General features: G+C 43.2%; 1 protein-coding gene across 8 annotated transcripts; it reads left to right on the top strand.

The window, feature by feature from the left end:
* The first annotated feature begins 175 nt into the window (after positions 1 to 175).
* LOC139366179 (vascular cell adhesion protein 1-like) lies at positions 176 to 13,370 on the top strand. 8 transcript variants are annotated; one of them, XM_071103748.1, is made up of 11 exons: positions 176 to 589; positions 1,637 to 1,757; positions 2,093 to 2,368; positions 3,741 to 4,031; positions 4,428 to 4,688; positions 4,895 to 5,170; positions 6,242 to 6,511; positions 8,930 to 9,241; positions 9,603 to 9,878; positions 11,335 to 11,595; positions 11,993 to 13,370. In XM_071103748.1, the coding sequence occupies exons 2-11, from the start codon at positions 1,721 to 1,723 to the stop codon at positions 12,151 to 12,153; spliced, it is 2,421 nt and encodes an 806-aa protein (XP_070959849.1). In that variant the 5' UTR covers positions 176 to 589; positions 1,637 to 1,720; the 3' UTR covers positions 12,154 to 13,370. The 8 variants fall into 8 exon arrangements, with proteins under 8 accessions (XP_070959849.1, XP_070959509.1, XP_070959681.1 ...); XM_071103408.1 differs by having other exon boundaries at positions 183 to 589; positions 1,623 to 1,757; XM_071103580.1 differs by having other exon boundaries at positions 183 to 602; positions 1,623 to 1,757.
* The last annotated feature ends 5,856 nt before the right edge of the window (positions 13,371 to 19,226 follow it).

Here is a 19,226-nt window from a genome sequence, read left to right as displayed (position 1 = left end):
ACAAGTAAGACTGATTTAGAGTGTACATTCTATACCAGGGCAGTGCTCTTCCACACCCTCCAGCACCCCTGAAATCTCATTGAGATACCACAACAATGTCATACGATCCAAAAGGCGCCTGACCATAGCCGCGGGAAGTAATTTGGGGGTGGGGGCAGCATCATGCTGTGGGGATGTTTTTCAGTGGCAGGGACTGGGAGACCAGTCAGGATTGAGGGAAAGAGGAACGGAGCAAACTACAGAGAGATCCTTGATGAAAACCTGATCCAGAGTGTTCTTGACCTCAGACTGGGGTGAAGGTTCACCTTCCAAAAGGACAATGACCCTAAGCATACAGCCAAGACAACGCAGGAATGGCTTCGGAAAAAGTCTCTGAATGTCTTTGAGTGGCCCAGCCAGAGCCCGGACTTGAACCCGATCAAACATCTCTGGAGAAACCTTAAAATAGCTGTGCAGCGACACTCCCCATCCAATCTGACAGGACTTGAGAGGATCTGCAGAGAAGAATGGGATAAACTCCCCAAACACAGGTGTGCCAAGCTTGTAGCGTCATACCCAAGAGGACTCAAGGCTGTAATCGCTGCCAAAGGTGCTTCAACAAAGTACTGAGTAAAGGTTCTGAATCCTTATGTAAATGTGATATTTCAGATTTGTATTTTTAATAGATTTACAAAAATGTCTAAAAACCTGTTTTTGCTTGGTCATTATGGGATAGTGTTTGTAGATTGATGAGGGGGAAAAACTATGGATTCAATTTTAGAATAAGGCTGTAACGTAGCAAAATGTGGAAAATGTCAAGGGATCTGAATACTTTCTGAATGCACTGTATATGAGAGGATACTGGTCTGTAAATCAGACTGGTCTTATCACATGGACATCTATATCCTCAGATGCATTGGTGTTGTCCTAGAAATACATTCTAGTTATATTGCTATGGGTATACTTAATGCTGCATTTAGGTGGTAAACCATAGAGATAGCCTACACATATTTATGTTAATGTTGATTTAATTTAGCTCAATACGTGTTGTATACATTTAGGATCCCGACTGGTGCTGTGGTCTAAGGCACTGCATCTCAGTGCTAGTGGCATCACTGCAGACCTTGGTTCAATCCCTGGCTGTATCACAACTGGCCATGATCGGGAGTCCCGTAGGGCATTGTGCAATTGGCCCAGCGTCATCCGGGTTAGGAGAGGCTGTCATTGTAAATAAGAATTTGTTCTTAACTGACTTGTCTAGTTAAATAAAAGTTCAATTCAATAAAAATACATGGCAGGCAACCAGACAGATAAAATACATCAATATGGAACATGTCTATGTTAGTTAACATATCATGTCTGTGATTTTCAGAGGGATCCCAAATATCTTGCTCCTCTGCTAAAAGATCATTTAATCACTTTTTAAAGGAAACCATCTTGTGTTCCATTTAAACCAGCAGAGGGGGTTGTCATTCACAACCAAACCAGACAAAGAGAGAGAGAGAAAGAAGAGCGAGAGAGAGAGAGAGAGACAGAGACCGAGACTAGAGGCCACTCAAAGAGTGGGGGAATTCATCCTTGGTATTTTAAGGGGGTGTTTTAAATATATATTTTCCCCCTGTTTGTATCCCCCCTATTACAAGTGATAAATCCACAGGCTCTGCATCTGGACACTGGGCAGACCAGACACAACACCCACAGCATAACAAAGGAGGACTAAGGAAATTTACAGCCTAGCTCAATGTCTCTGTTATGGATAGTGATACTACCAGTAACAGGTAAGCTTATATTTCTATCATTCCAACAGATTTATACTTTACAATCAGTGTGACTTGTCTTCAATCTATATACTGTAGGAAGCCTACTGTGTTTCATGCATTTTAATATGATTATGGGTAGGCTTGTGATGTGAACTAATCAGAAAATGTCAGTATTGTACTTGACGATATGTACATATGCAGCCATAGTAGGCTAAATATTATAATTTACTAATAACCTTATGACTAAAAATTGACTGTCATGACCTCAACGTTCCTTAGACTACTTTATAGCTACCGTTATGTGTTATTGATTATGAATGGGAATTCTAATTCATTCTTATTTTACATTTCAGCCTTTGCATTTCATGTGGAGCTAAAACCAAAGAGTGCATTTTTCAGAGTTGGTGATAGGCAGGAGCTGCGATGTTCGGTGAAGGATTGTAACGAAAAGGTTACTATGTCCTGGGCTTTGCTGGGGGATAAGCCCATGTTTGCTAAAATACACACCTCAGGATCGGAATCCGTGGCGGCCTTTGACCCTGTGATGACAGTACATGATGACATACTTCTCTGCAAAGTCAGTTGCGGAGCATTGACCAAACAACAGCGTGTGGTTGTCAAAGTGTACTGTAAGTCCATTAAACTTGATTCAGTAAGCCATCATAAACCATTGTAATTAGCCAGTATAAAATGCACATGAATGCTTATAAGTTTGTCAATGATTATTATAAATATTATGAATGCTATTGAATTGTAATGCGTATCATACTTATAAATGCTTATAAATGAAATATGAATGGAACAATAAATTGTTTATTAATACTTTAATAATCAAACAACGTATTATAAAGTCAGCCGTATGTAACTTAATTCATTAGGGAATTTAATCAGTCCAATTGAATCAGTTCTACAGTGACTTCAGAAAGTATTTGCACCCCCTTGACTTTTCCACATTTTGTTTTGTTACAGCCTGAATTTAAAATGAATTAAATGTGGGTTTTGTGTCACTGATCGACACACAATACCCCATAAAAACAGTTACAGAGTTTAATAGCTGTGATAGGAGAAAACTGAGGAGTTACATTGTAGTTACTCTACAATACAAACCTAAATGACAGAGTGAAAAGAAGGAAGCCTGAACAGAATACAAATATTCCAAAACATACATCCTGTTCGCAATAAGGCACTAAAGTAAAACTGTAAAATATGTGGCAAAGAAATGTACTTTACTTCTTGAATACAAAGCATTACGTCTGGGGCAAATCCAACACATCACTGAGTAGCATTTTCAAGCATGGTGGTGGCTGCATCATGTTATGGGTTTGCTTGTCATGTCAACAGCAAGGACTACAGAGTTTTTATGAATACAAATAAATGGAATAGAGCTAAGCACAGGCAAAATCTTACAGGAAAACCTGTTTCAGTCTGCTTTCCAACAGACACTGGGAGACAAATTCACCTTTCAGTAGGACAAGAACATAAAACACAAGGCAAATATACACTGGAGTTGCTTACCAAGATGTCATTGAATGTTCCTAAGTGGACTAGTTACAGTTTTTACTTAAATCAGCTTGAAAGTCTACGGCAAGAATTGAAAATGGCTGTCTAGCAATGAACAACCAGTTTTAATACTTTTTGTATAATGTACACATACTGTACAATTCAGGTGTGCAAAGCTCTTAAACACTTACCCAGAAATACTCAAAACTGATATAATCACTGGCGACAGTGATTCTAACATGTATTACTTAGGTAAATTAGAGATGCATTTTAGTTTCAATAGATGTGCTAAACTATCTAAAAACATGTTTTCACTTTGCCATTATGGGTTATTGTGTGTAGATGGGTGGTAAAAAAAATCTATTGAATCAATTTTGATTTCAGGCTGTAACAACAAAATGTAGAATAAATAAATGAGTATGAATACTTTCTGAAGGCACTGCACATGTTGAAAGGAGGTCCACGAATTTAGCTGCCTACGATCGACATTTGATATTACAGCATTTCCAGAGGCACCTGTCATATCAGGCTACGACCATCTTCTCTTGGGCCAGTCCAACACTCTGACATGTGAGGTGATAGATGCTTATCCCGTGGAGCACCTGCGACTTGAGTGGCTGCGAGGAGAAAGCATGCTCCAGACAGACGCAGAGTCCATTGTATCTACCTACAGGTTCACGCCCACCCCAGAGGACAAAGACACAAGCATCACATGCAGAGCCTCTCACGATCAGGATGGTGTGCCTGATGAAGAGAAGACCAAGGAAACCACTGTATCTCTCACAGTGCTTTGTAAGTTACTAAAGTATAAATGTTAGACAACGGGTAATCTCTGTTAACCCAGTGTAAAATTTTGCGGAATTTGGTCAGCTGTGTGATTCATTTCTGTTTATATATGTTAGAAATTGAGAGTTCTGTCTCCACCCTCACAAAAGGAAAATCACACACAAAGGACTTCCCCAGGACAACTGGTTCAATTGAACTACTATAGAGTTTGGAAATATTTGGAACTTAACATTCATAACGGCAACAAATAATCTTTTGAATTCAAAAGATACACTTACCATGCGCAGTTTAGCAATTAACAATGTCTCAATGGAATGCAATGGAATTTGAGTCATGAATAAGGATTAGATTGAGACCTACCTACAACAACCACATAAAAAATGTGTTCTTTATTTTCTCCAGATGCGCCACAGAATATATCAATATCTGAGCCGACTGCTGTGAGAGTTGGCTCCAGTCTCACGTTGTCATGCCATGCTGAAGGGAACCCCAGACCAGATACACAGTGGAAGGCCATTGGTCCAGATGGACAGGCTGTTATTGTGGGGCAGAGCGAGGAGCTTGTCCTTACAGAGATGACACTGGTGGATGCTGGTCAATATGAGTGTGTGGTGAGCAACACCATTGGAAACATCACAGCCAGCGTGAACGTCATTGTTCAAGGTAGGATGACTTTGAATTTCCCCTTAGTTTTGTATTTTGGATCATTACTGTTTGGTGTCACTAGATAGTTTAATAGTTAGGAGTAATCTTTATTGCTTTGTCTAAAAAGTATGTTTGGAGGAGCAATCTCAATAAAACAACGTCTAAACTAGCAAGCTAAAGTTTTATCTTGTGCTCTCTATCCTGGATGATTTCCCTTCTGGCAGCTCCCCCAACCAACACCACCATCACAGTGAGCCCAGCCAGCGAGGTGAAGGAAGGGGAGAGCGTGACGGTGTCCTGCCTGTCGGACGGAGCTCCGGTGGTACGTATGGTGCTGAGGAGACTCTCTGAGGACCAGGATGTAGAACTCCAGTCCAGCAACGGATTCTCCACTTCCTTCACCCTCTCCTCTGCCCTGCTAGCAGACTCTGCTCTCTACCAGTGCCAGGCCTTCAATGAACACGGCAGTCAGAAAGTCAGCGCCTTGCTCTCTGTTGAAGGTGAGATTTTTTTAAACATTTGGGTAATATTACATTTTAAGTTGACGTTATGCTTTTGCACAGTAGTTACTATAACTACTTTAGTTACCAGAGTAGAATGATGTAATTTCAGCTTTGTACATTAAACAAGGGCAGGATTCTAATAATGGAAACTGGCCAAATTATTTTTCCAAATAGTTGCCTTGTTACAGTGTATTACATATAATTACCAAAGTAGCTGTATAATATATTTAAATGTAAAATGTAACCTAAATACAGTATGCCCTGTTGTTCTGCAAAAAAGTCACCAGTATGTCTGGGTGGTTGTCCTTCAGTTGAACTATAAGAATGAACAGAATGTTACTTTAGTAATGTACAGGTAAGAGGCATGTTCTATCGTCAAAGGGGAATTTGTCTTAGTAAACTTACTGATAACCCACATTCTCTGGGGAGCAAACAGTGTTGCGTCACCAAGCCAGTAGGTTCCCCTCTGGGTAGAAGAGCCATAGAACAGTGGCATAGCAGATAGCAGAATTAGTAAATGACCTGTTCACACTCGTACAGACGTTTGAGAGACTCTCCAATGTGGATTGCTGCTATTTTCACTCTGAGGATAGGCTTCACACCTCCAGGTAAGATGAGATAAGTACAGGAGCTGCTGATGTGCCCTTGAGCAAGGCACGTAACCATAATTGCTCCTGTAAGTTGCTCTGGATAAGAGAATCTGCTAAATAAAGTACATTTTTCATTGGTGATGATCATGTGGAGTGAAGGGCTCTGGCAAAATGTTCATTGTGTTACCCATCAGATTATTTTTGTGATGAAACTTTACTTTGTGATGTGTGTTTACTCTTCTTAATACACTGTAATGTTTGCCTTGTTTTTTCTGTTGTAGATTAAGATGTAGAGATATTAGATTTTTCTAAGAGCTTTTCTTGCAGGATGGTAGTTTTAATTTAATTCAATTAACTGAACAGAATTTTTCCAAAATGGAACAGAATCAAATTGAACTGAATTTCTCTCTATTCAATTGAACTGAGCATAGAAACTGCAACGCCATCTATCCTCTCTCCTGTGGTTTTATTCTCTCAGAATATCCCCTGGAGGTGGCGATGGATGTGGGGGTGACGGCTGAGATGGGATCCAACCTGGTGCTCTCCTGCCGGGCTTGGGGCTGTCCCCAGCCAGCCTTCTACTGGAGGAGCATGCTGGACATGCCCGTCCATAGCCGTGCACACACCCAGGACTCCCTCTCCCAGCTCTACCTGGGCCCACTTGGGCTGATCAACGAGCAAGCCTACACCTGTGAGGCCAAGTGTGGCTCTGTCATCAAGGCCAAGCACGCTGAGGTCAAGGTCTTCTGTGAGTATACGATACAGTGGCAAGAAAAGGTATGTGCACCCTTTGGAAATACCTGGATTTCTGCATAAATTGGTCATAAAATTTGATCTGATCTTCATCTAGGTCGCAACAATAGACAAACACAGACTGCTTAAACTAATAACACAAACAATTATATGTTTTCATGTCTTTATTGAACACACCGTGTAAACATTCACAGTGCAGGGTGGGAAAAGTATGTGAACCCAGGGATTTAATAACTGGTTGACCCTCCTTTGGCAGCAATAACCTCAACCAAACGTTTTCTGTAGTTGAGGATCAGACCTGCATAACGGTCTGGAGAAATTTTGGACCATTCCACTTTACAAAACTGTTTCAGTTCAGCAATATTCTTGGGATGTCTGGTGTGAACTGCTCTCTTGAGGTCATGCCACAGCATCTCAAACGGGTTGAGGTCAGGACTCTTATGTTGAAGCCATTCTGTTGTTGATTTACTTCTGTGTTTTGGGTCATTGTCCTGTTGCATCACCCAACTTCTGTTGAGCTTCAATTGGCAGACAGATAGCCTAACATTCTCTTGCAAAATGTCTTGATAAACTTGGGAAATCATTTTTCCGTCGATGATAACAAGCTGTCCAGGCCCTAAGGCAGCAAAGCAGCTCCACCATACTTTACAGTTGGGATGAGGTTGATGTTGGTGTTCTGTGCCTTTTTTTATCCACACATAGTGTTGTGTGTTCCTTCCAAACAACTCAATTGTAGTTTCATCTGTCCACAGAATATTTTGACAGTAGCGCTGTGGAACATCCAGGTGCACTTTTGCAAATTTCAGACGAACAGCAGTGGCTTCTTCCGTGGTGTCCTCCCATGAACACCATTCTTGTTTAGTGTTTTACATATCTTACTCATCAACAGAGATGCTAGCATGTTCTAGAGATCTCTATAAGTCTTTCCCTGACACTCTAGGACTCTTCTTAACCTCATTGAGCATTCTGCGCTGTGCTCTTGCAGTTACCTTTGCAGGACGGCAAATCCTAGGAAGAGCAGCAACAGTGTTGAACTTTCTCCATTTATAGACAATTTGTCTTACCGTGGACTCATGAACATCAAGGCTTTTAGAGATACTTTGGTAACCCTTTCGAGCTTTATTCATGTCAACAATTCTTAAATCTTAGGTCTTCTGAGATCTCTTTTGTTCGAGGCATGGTTCACATCAGGCAATGCTTCTTGTGAATAGCAAACTCAAATTTTGTGAGTGGTTTTTATAGGGCAAGGCAGCTCTAACCAACATTTCCAATCTCGTCTCATTGATTGGACTCCAGGTTAGCTCACTCCTGACCCCCAATTAGCTTTTGAAGAAGTCATTAGCCTAGAGGTTCACTAACTTTTTCCAACCTATGCTGTGAATGTTTAAATGATGTATTCAATATAGACAAGAAAAATACAATAATTTGTGTGTTATTAGTTTAAGCACACTATGTTTGTCCATTGTCTTGACTTAGATGAAGATCAGATCAAATTTGATTACCAATTTATGCAGAAATCCAGGTAATTCCAAAAGGTTCACATACTTTTTCTTGCCACTGTACATCATCAGGAAGATGGCTTGGTTTAGGTCAATGTATTTGCTTTGAAACGTGCTTTGCATCAGCCATCTTTTTACAGAAGTCCAATTCCAGATTGATACGATGAATTCAAGGTTATTTGGAAATGTCCAGTTGAAAACAAAGTTAGTTGTGGTTGTGTGTTTTTTTTGCCTTACACTTGTTCAGTGGTACCATGGCCTCATTAAATTCTACAGGTTTATGTTGATACAGTAACTGTTTTGCTCAGTTTTGGGTAATGTTTAGGTTCACTTCACTGACTTGGAAAGAGTACAGTGACGCTTTGCAGGAGGTTAGAAGAATACTCCTCCTCTTATGAAACCAAACGTAGGACTTAAAGCTTGTATGATCCCTCATGCTGCTCTCCCACATAACATGGGCAGAGGTCCAGTTTGCTTTTGTCGGATTGCACTGGGATCAGTAGTCTGGTTCAATGTGGGAGAGGGATCCCCAAGAAGTGAAGAATAATAAATACACTCCAGGGTCACTGAAGTGAAGACATTTCATATTTCCTAGATGTGAATGTCATTGTGTTGAAGGGGGTAAGGGTTGCTGTATTCCAGGTCTTTGACCCACGATTATATCCAGAGGGATGTTTCACAAGTTGTGTGTATTAATGCCTCCCTTACTGGAAGTAATTTAAAAAAACGGTATCTTATGGGAATTTGTCAGGTCCCAACATTAGGATTTGAAACACCCCATCTTTGAACCTTCAAAGTGAAGAGTCTACTATTCAACATGCCTGACTAACCCGCTCACATCTCTATCTGGTCTCAGCTTCTTTTAGTCACATATTAATATTTAATATACTACCCATTTCTCTCTCCTCCCCCAGCTTTCCCCTCGGACCCTATCATCGAGAACACTGGCCCCTTTCTGGAACACGGTGTTGGCATCTTTTTTTGTTCGGTAGCCAACGTCTACCCAGCCAGTCTCCTGCAGATCCAGTGGCTTGATGGGGAAATCGAGCTAGCCTCCGAGATGGGACAGTATTCCAGTGAACTCCAGAATGTGACGTCAATGCTTTCTTTCTCGATTGGACCGGAGGACCAGGGCAGACAGATCACCTGCAGAGTCAGTCTTCAGATGGATGAAGTCCCTCAGAGTGGGAGAGAGAGGCAGGCAGTGACTGTACTGGAGCTCCACTGTAAGTGGTTTTACAGATCATTGAAATCTGAAAAAAAACATAAACTTTTTTTATGGCCGTGGGGTAGATAAGGATTAAGATGGTCCTAGAGAGCCACAAGGTGGTACAGGATTTTGTTCCGCCCCATCATTATAACACACCGGATTCCACACATTGTGTTCTGAATGGAGGACCATGAACAATTAATTGCTTGAATCACATGTGTTTATGGTGGGTTGTCCACCCCCTTGGTGCCTGCAACTTAGGGAATCCTTTATGCCGAACTTCAGTCCTTGAGGTGTGAATGGCAGTTGTGTAGTGAGGGTTTATAACCTATGTCTGTGTTTATAAACCTAAACTGAGTCTGATGTTTGCTGTGCAGATGCCCCCAGGGAAACCACCATCACAGTGAGCCCAGCCAATGAGGTGAAGGAAGGGGAGAGCGTGGCGGTGTCCTGCCTGTCGGACGGAGTTCCGGTGGGACGTATGGTGCTGAGGAGACTCTCTGAGGACCAGGATATGGAACTCCAGTCCAGCAATGGCTCCTCCACCTCCTTCACCCTCTCCTCTGCCCTGCTAGCAGACTCTGCTCTCTACCGGTGCGAGGCTTTCAATGAGCACGGCAGCCAGCGAGCTAGCACATACATTACAGTCAAAGGTGGGTGCCAGGCTTCTGGCAAGAACACACCACATCAAGTCTTTATTCCGCTCCCACGGATTCATACTGGCAACAACAGTAAACTTTCCCTAACCCTGATTAGCTTTTTTTTGCTTCTTCAATGAAGTTACTGTTCTCTACACCCACAGATCTCTTGTTTTTGCTTCTTGTTTATGGTCTGTTATTTGCTGTCATTTGTTGGAGTGGCCGTTCTATCATCATGTGGCAGCTGCAGTGGTGTAAAGTATTTAAGCACTTTTTTTGGTATCTGTACTTTACTACTTATATTTTTGCCAACTTTTACTTCTCTACATTCCTAAAGAAAATAATGTACTTTTTACATTTTGATTGTCCAATTCACACACTTATCAAGAGAACATCCCTGGTCATCCCTACTGCCTCTGATCTGGTGGACTCACTAAACACAAATACTTTGTTTGTAAATTATGTCTGAGTGTTGGAATGTGTGCCTGGCTATCCGTTAACAAAAAATAAGACAGAAAATTTTGTTTTTCTTAATATAAGAAATTTGAAATTATTTATACCTTTACTTTTGATACTTAAGTACATTTAAAACCAGATACTTTTAGACTTTTACTCAAGTAGTATTTTACTGGGTGACTTTTACTTGAGTCATTTTCTTTTAAGGTATCTTTACTTTAACTCATGTATGAGAATTGAGTACTTTTTCCACCTCTGGGGAGCTGTCAGTATCTAAGAACATGCTCTATAAGTTAGTCATTGGCTGAGCTGTTGTCACACTGTACCAAAATAGAATATCACACTTATACCACACTTAACACTGCACAGGAACTCAACAACATGAAATGACATAAAGTCATTCTAGATAATGGGTTCTATAGAACATGCCTCATTGATATTTCACACACTGTTGTCAGTAGTTTCTCACATTTTGCTCAGTAATCAACAATGTAACAGACAGTAATTGTACGAAAATCTAATTTCTAAAATCATGGGCATCAATATGAAGTTGGTCCCCCTTTTGCTGCAATAACAGCCTTCACTCTTCAGGGAAGGCTTTCCACTAGATGTTGGAACATAGCTCTGGGGACTTGCTTCCATTCAGCCACAAGAGCATTAGTGAGGTCGGGCAGTGATGTTGGGGGATTAGGCCTGGCTTGCAGTCGGCGTTACAATTCATCCCAAAGGTGTTCGATGGGGTTGAGGTCAGGGCTCTGTGCGGGCCAGTCAAGTTCTTCCACACTGATCTTGACAAACCCTTTCTGTATTGTTCTCGCCTCACCTTTGTGGGGTGTCGACATACTTTTATATAAATATTGTATGTTGCATTGTAAACTGCCAATAGACTAAATGTCGTACAGTATTTCAGACTATAACTGTACTATATTTATTTTAAAAATTCCTTTGTTGTCTCAAGGCAGTCTCAAGTGTCTTCCCTCAGCATTGATGTGTGTTCTATTTTCCTTGTGTCCAGCACCTCCTAGGAACACAACAGTCTTGATATATCCATCTGCTGAGGTGCAGGAAGGCCAAAATGTCACCATCTGCTGTCACTCTGTCAGTTTCCCCCCACCTGCTGTGGTTTTAAGGAAACTGGATAATGGCACAGAGCTCTACTCCCCGGATGGGAACTTCCTGCTGGTTAACCTTACGCCCAATGATACAGGCCTATACCAGGTGAATGTCACCAATGACCTGGGTTATGAGACCGAGATCTTCAGCATCAACGTCATAGGTGAGTGATGTGGTTCAGTGTTCACTCTTTAGCTTGGCATGCTAGAAGAAACAGGAAGAGAGCTCTTTATTTCCCTTCACCACAAATATAATGATTATATTTGTTATTATTATATGAAATATAATTCACAATAAAACCAGTTACTTGAAACCACTTTGAACCTCATGTTGAACTGAGAAATTGGGAACGGTGAACTCGGAGATAGACCTGACAACAGTGTACAGTAGTTTGAGAACAGTGAAGCTTGCAAAAGCCAAGAAAATTCCATCCACCAATAACAAACACTGGTGTTATTTGAGAGGACTCGAATGCTGTTGAAACATAAAATCAAAAATGTAAGCCAATCTGTCTCGTCCTCACTGTCTCCCTGTTTTTCCCCTCTTCCCTTGGTCTCCAGAGAAGCACTCCAGTTCTTCACCAGACTGGAACCACGTAGTCATTCCTGCTGTCTGTGTGGGTATCATGGTGACCACCACGGGCCTAGTCCTGGACTACCTGAGGAGAGCCAGGAGGAAGGGCTTCTATGAGCTGGCAAAGTGCAAGCCTGGGTCTGCATAGACTAGAGGAGTCTAAAACCTGCGGTCCAGAGCCAGATTGTGCCCCCACTTGTGCTACCAAAATGACCATGTACTGTATGAGTATCACATCGGTGAGTGTTTTGTGGTTCCTCAGGCAAAATGACTTTTACACTGTGTGCAGAGGCATACCAAGGGACAGACCTACCTGGAGTGGAGAGGGAACAGACGAGAGGTTCGTCCTCTGTCAGGTCTCCGTTGAAGGGCAGAGGACAAGGCCGTATGACCTTTGGATGTTACTGGAAGAGGAAAAGAGAAGTACCTTTAAGGAGATGTGGTCTTCTGGATGTTTTTCATTTTTATTAAACCTAAGCTAGAAGTCAGTCAAATGTTTAATAATCTAACTGTCTGCAACTAACTATCATTTGCTCCTTTTTTCACTTCTTGGCAGCTTTCATTGAACCCATTGATGTCTAAGTGTCACAACTATTGGATGAATGCAATATGTTACATGTTTTTAAACAAAATTATACCATTTGTAATTGGCTGTGATAAAAAGTTGAAATGTTTAATGAGTTAATTACAATGCATTTGAAATGTACAGTTTAAATTAACTTTGTTATATCAGTATGGGAAGGTGGTTTCCCAACCATAGGTGAAGTCGGTATTGTGGTAATGTAATATAGAGAAGCAAGCCAAACTGTATTTGCCTCATAGCTTTTTTTGTATATAGGGGAAACAGCGCCACTGTCCGCCCCCACAGCCGTTGTTATTGTTTTTGTTTTGTTGACGAAGCAGAGCTGGGGAGTGTCGTAGTAACAAAAAAATGCAGTACATATGCTGGTGTTCTTTCGCGGGTGCAATCATGTCCGCGGCGGTAAAAAAAACAGTGTTTGTTGTTTGCATTAACTTATTTGGTTGTTGTAATATCGCAAACGGATGTGGCAATTTCACCATTAAGGATTCCAGCTTTAATGTGGACACTTACTAGAAGTGTTTGCATGTGTGCAATGTGCATGGAGTATTTTTGTCTCACACCATTTTCTTTATTGCTGTGGGATATTATAGCCGGTTTGGTACGTGATTAAAGAAGCTGTTGTTTTTAAATCAAAGCCTATATAGAATGTATTTGTTATGTTTATGACTGTTCATACTCCTTTGTATGTTGTGAATATGTTGTGCCCTATTTTTTGTGAATTGTGTTTGAAATGTACGTTTGTAGAGATGTTCATTATTAAATATTTATTTCCATAACTAAAAGCTGTTCATTGAAATAGGAGGTTTGGGTTTGGGGTCTCCTGTTGCAGGGGGGAAAGCCAGGGAACGTTTCAACAAGTATCAGGGGCATTGTACTGAATGCTTTATTTATTTTTATTTGACCTTTATTTAACTAGGCAAGTCAGTTAAGAACAAATTCTTATTTACAATGACCGCCTACCCCGACCCCTGAACTGGACAACGCTGGGTTGTGCGCTGCCTTATGGAATTCCCAAACATGGCCAGTTGTGACACAGCAGGGATTCAAACCAGGATCTGTAGTGACACCACTAGCACTGAGATGCAGTGCCTTAGACCGCTGCGGCACTCAGGATCTTACAAGCTCTTTCCCAGCGATGCAGAGTTTAGATCCTTTATGTAGTCTCTTATCTTAGTCTTCTTAACTCTTAAAAATGTGAAATGTTAGCTGTCCCCACTCTGGCTTGGTTCCAATCGGAATTACACATCACTTTGCAAGCCAGTATAATGCGACTTGCTGGCCTGATGTGGCCTGCAAACCGTGAGTTTCAGGCTACTGTATTAGGGTAAACTAGGCCCTCAAAATAAGGCCTTATGAAATATGTATTGTATCGTCTTAAATAATGCAATGATAGAATATTCACTTAGGATCTCACTTGGGTGAAAGCCACATGACTGGTTGATTGGGATGTTATATTCATATATATTATATTGGGATGTTGATATTCACAGAGGGCTGAATCCTGTCATGAATCATACGTTGATGACAATAGAAAATTAGTTATTTTTGGAAAATGTACGTCTTGCGTTGCTCTTATGCCGTAGTCAAAAAGAGTCATCAAAGTGCTAGCATCAGTTTTCCCTTTTAGATCATATTGAATCAGATTATTTAGACGCTAGATCGAGATTCCTTCTCTGAGACACTTGATACATAAGACCCAAAACACAGTAATGGGTGGTATCAGAGAGAAAGAAGCGAACCGAGAGGGCTAAAATTTGTCTGCGTGACATGGGGATATTTTGCCTGAAGGTCAATGAGAGTGTCGAATTTGGTCAACATAAAATTGAATTCCTAATTTGCTAAGAGGGGCTTATTTGATCAAATAGAAGTGTCGTAATGTTAAGGTTGTTTAGAACATAAGTGTTTAGGATTGTTTAGGATATATTTGAACGCACATGGCATCACAGCAAATTTCAGAAAAATGATTTTATATATATATATATTTGTTCACGTGTGTCTGCCCTATTGTTGGCTAGAATGTTCCTGCCTGCTACCGCCTGTCTTCCGCCTTTGCAGACATTTAATCGCATTGTTAAAGTGGTCAGTCCAATATCTTGTCAATATATAGATCATTTTAACTCTAACATTTCCTCTAAATGCACCATGGGAAATATGCAAATCAGACTCAACACCCAAAACAACACCCAAAAAACATCAAAATAACCATTATTGGTTCCATAATATTGTAGAAACAATAATGGTTCTTTGGAGCTTTAATTTTTGTATGGTTGTTCAAATAACCATCCCATTTAAAGGGTTAACGGGAAACCTCACCGCTAGACACTATTTGGAGTGTTTTTCCAGGGTGTTTCAGGCAGGGCCAGACGGATTACCAGGACGTGTACTGCGAGCATGTGCTGACCAACTGGCAAGTGTCTTCACTGATATCTTCAACCTCTCCCTGTCCGAGTCTGTAATACCAACATGTTTTAAGCAGACCACAATAGTCCCTGTGCCCAAGCACAATAAGGTAACCTACCTAAATGACTACCAACCCGTAGCATTCATGTCCGTAGCCATGAAGTGCTTTGAAAGGCTGGTCATGGCTCACATCAATACCATTATCCCAAAAACCCAAGACTCACTCCAATTTGCATACCGTCCCAACAGATCCACAGTTGAAGCAATCTCTATTGAACTCCACACTGTCCTTTCCCACTTGAACAAAAATAACACCTTCATGAGAATGCTGTTCATTGAGTACAGCTCAGCGTTCACCATAGTGCTCTCAAAGCTCATCACTAAGCTAAGGACCTTGGGACTCAACATGGGAGCCCCTCAGGGTTGTGTGCTTAGTCCCTTCCTGTTCTCCCTGTTCACCCATGACTACGTGGCCAAGCATGACTCCAACACCATCATTAAGTTTGCCAACGACACAAGGGTGGTAGGCCTGATCACCAACAACGATGAGACCACCTATAGGGAGGAGGTCAGAGACCTGGCAGTGTGAGACCCCACATCACCAATAAAATATCATGGTCCAAACACACTATTCCTACCACCTTGTGGATTTACCTTTGTGTCTTGGAGGATTACCTTTGTTCTTGTGGAATTCCTTTTTCTGTCAGGACCCGGTTACGAACCCGGGTCTCCGGAGTGAGAAACAGTCACTTAACCTACTGAGCCACGAATAGTCGGCAGAACCCAGAAGATGAGGCAGACACAGCAGTACTTGAGACGGTGTATTTAATGAAGTAAAAAGAGAAGTCCTTCAGGAAAACATGTAACTTCACAACCTCAAAAGGAATTCCACAAGAACAAAGGTAATCCTCCAAGACACAAAGGTAAATCCACAAGGTGGTAGGAATAGCATAAAAAGCCTCAAAAGATACTCAAAAATAAATAAACAAGAACAAAAACAGAATTCCACAAGAGAGTCCACCGGGATCAACAAGAGTTCACAGAATACTAGGGCTGGGTGCTAACATAAACACAGAGCAAAGAACTGAGGAAAACTAAGGGTTTAAATACAATCAGGGGAAACGAGGCACAGGTGCAAATAATAATGGGGATCAAGGGAAAACAAAAGGTCAAAAAGCACAATGGGGGCATCTAGTGACCAAAAACCGGAACAACCCTGGCCAAATCCTGACAGAATCCCCCCCCTAGGAACGGCTCCTGACGTTCCTACCAGCTCTCTCGGGGTGGAGGGCCCTGAACCGACGAATGAGGTCAGGGTCCAGTATGTCTTTGGCAGGAACCCAGGAGCGCTCCTCGGGACCGTAGCCTTCCCAGTCCACCAGATACTGCCAGGACTGCTGCACCCGGCGGGAATCCAGTATCCGATGGACGGTATAAGCCGGCTGGCCTCCAATGACACGAGGCGGAGGGGGAGGTCTGTCTGCCGGGACAAGGGGAGAAAAAACAACAGGTTTTAATAAGGAAATGTGAAACGTGGGATTAATCTTAAGGGATCTGGGTAAGTGTAGGCGATAAGAAACTGGGTTAACTCTCCTGGCAACCTTAAAGGGACCGATGTATTTTTGGGACAGCTTGCGAGACTCCACCCGTAGTGGTAAGTCTCTTGTGGAGAGCCAGACTCTCTGGCCGGGGCGCAGGGTAGGCCCGGGACGGCGACGTCTGTTGGCTTGTTGTTGGTACCTCTGTGAGGAACGCATAAGATTAAGACGGGTCTTCCTCCACATAAGCCGACAGCGTCTGACGAACTTCAAGGCTGAAGGCACTCTGACTTCTGCCTCCTGGTCCGGGAACAATGGAGGGGCATAGCCAAACTGACACTCGTGCGGGGACATACCAGTGGAGGAGGAGCGCAAGGTGTTGTGCGCGTATTCGGCCCAAACAATGAAGGACGACCATGTGGACGGGTTGTTACGAGTCATACATCGGAGGGTGGTTTCCAGCTCTTGATTCATCCTCTCTGTTTGACCGTTGGACTCCGGATGGTACCCTGAAGATAGACTGGCAGAAGCCCCCATGAGTTGGCAGAAGGCCTTCCAAAACCTTGAGGCGAACTGGGGACCTCTGTCAGAAACCATATCTTGAGGAATGCCGAAGACTCGGAACACATGATTAATTACCAACTCAGCAGTTTCCTTGGCAGAAGGTAACTTATTCAGAGGGACGAACCTGGCCGCCTTAGAAAACCTGTCGATTATGACTAGGATAGTAGTATTGCCATGGGATGGAGGAAGGCCAGTAATAAAGTCCAACGAGATATGGGACCAGGGTCTGTGGGGAACAGGTAAAGGGTGAAGGAGTCCTTGAGGGCGGAGGTGAGAAGATTTGCCCTGGCAGCACACAGGGCAGGCATTGACGAAAGTGGCCACGTCTTCTCTTATGGTAGGCCACCAGAACTTACGCTGGATGAACTCCAAGGTGCGACCTACGCCCGGGTGACAGGTGAGGCGAGAGGAGTGCCCCCACAGAAGGACCTGAGTCCTCACTGCCTTGGGGACAAACAACCGATTGGCAGGGCCTCCTTTCGGGTCCGGTTCGATAGCTTGAGCTCGTCTCACGGTATCCTCAACTTGCCACGAGATCGGAGCCACGATCTTAGCAGCAGGAAGGACAGGCATGTCCGTGTCATCTCGAATGGCAGGAGCGTAGACTCGGGACAGGGCATCCGGTTTGAGATTCTTCGACCCGGGCCGATAGGTGAGGATAAACTGGAATCGATTGAAGAAAAGAGACCATCTAGCTTGTCTAGAGTTCAACCGCTTCGCCTGCTGGATATACTCCAGATTTTTGTGGTCCGTAAGCACTTGAAACGGGTGAGAAGCCCCCTCGAGCCAGTGTCTCCATTCCTTCAATGCCATCTTAACCGCTAGGAGTTCACGATCCCCCACATCGTAGTTCCTCTCAGCCGGGGTAAGCCGGTGTGAGAAGAAAGCGCACGGATGAAGCTTCTTGTCTTCACCCCTCTGAGACAGGACAGCTCCAACACCAACCTCTGAGGCGTCTACCTCCACCACAAACGGTTCATCCGTAGTCGGTAGTATCAGGATGGGAGCAGAGAGGACGCGCTGCTTGAGTCCTTGGAAGGCCGTCTCAGCTTCTCTTCCCCACAAAAACCTTGCATTGCCACCCTTGGTTAAAGCTGAGAGAGGGGCTGCCACCAAGCTGAAGTTCTTGATGAACTTGCGGTAAAAGTTTGTGAAGCCCAGGAAACGCTGAACTTCCTTAACGGATTTGGGGGTGGGCCAATCCGCTACCGCCCCTACCTTCCTGGGGTCCATTTGGACTCGACCGGGTTCCACTACAAATCCCAGGAATTGTACTCGGGATGAATGGAATTCACATTTTTCCGGCTTAACGTACAGATGGCTGTCTAGGAGGCGTTTGAGTACTTGTCTGACATGCTTTGTGTGTTCTTGAAGAGAGCTCGAAAAGATGAGGATGTCATCCAAGTAAACAAACACAAATATGTTAAGCATATCCCTAAGCACATCGTTTATGAGCGCTTGGAACACCGCTGGGGCGTTGGTCAGGCTGAAGGGCATCACCAAGTATTCATAGTGACCAGTAGGCGTGTTGAAAGCGGTCTTCCACTCGTCACCAGGTCTGATCCGCACAAGATGGTATGCGTTCCGCAGGTCAAGCTTAGTGAAAACAACTGCTTCCTGGAGCAGCTCGAAGGCTGTGGCCATAAGGGGTAGCGGGTAACGGTTACGGACGGTTATGGCATTGAGTCCCCGGTAGTCGATGCAAGGACGTAATCCACCGTCTTTCTTGGCCACAAAGAAAAACCCTGCTCCCGCCGGGGAGGTGGATGGACGCATGAGGCCTGCTTCCAGAGCGTCCTTGATGTAGGTATCCATAGCAGCTCGTTCGGGCGAGATAGGGAAAAGATCCGACCCCTGGGGGGGCAAGTGCCCGGAAACAGTTCGATGGGGCAATCATAAGGTCTATGGGGTGGTAGCATGGTGGCCCTCTGTTTGCTAAATACCAGTTTGAGGTCATGGTAACACTCGGGAACTCGGGTCAGGTCGATGGATTCTAAAGACTCGGGAGTAGAACTCGGGGAATTCGAGAAAATACAAGTAGCTTGGCACGTAGGACCCCACTGCTTGATAGTGCCCACAGACCAGTCGATGTGAGGGTTATGGCTGTGAAGCCAGGGGTATCCAAGGACGAGAGGG

The sequence above is a fragment of the Oncorhynchus clarkii genome, chromosome 1 (genome assembly GCF_045791955.1).
Source record: "Oncorhynchus clarkii lewisi isolate Uvic-CL-2024 chromosome 1, UVic_Ocla_1.0, whole genome shotgun sequence".
In the NCBI taxonomy this organism is placed as follows: Eukaryota; Metazoa; Chordata; class Actinopteri; order Salmoniformes; family Salmonidae; genus Oncorhynchus; species Oncorhynchus clarkii.
Note: the sequence above shows the minus strand (reverse complement) of the source record. Positions and strands in the feature narration are given on the sequence as shown.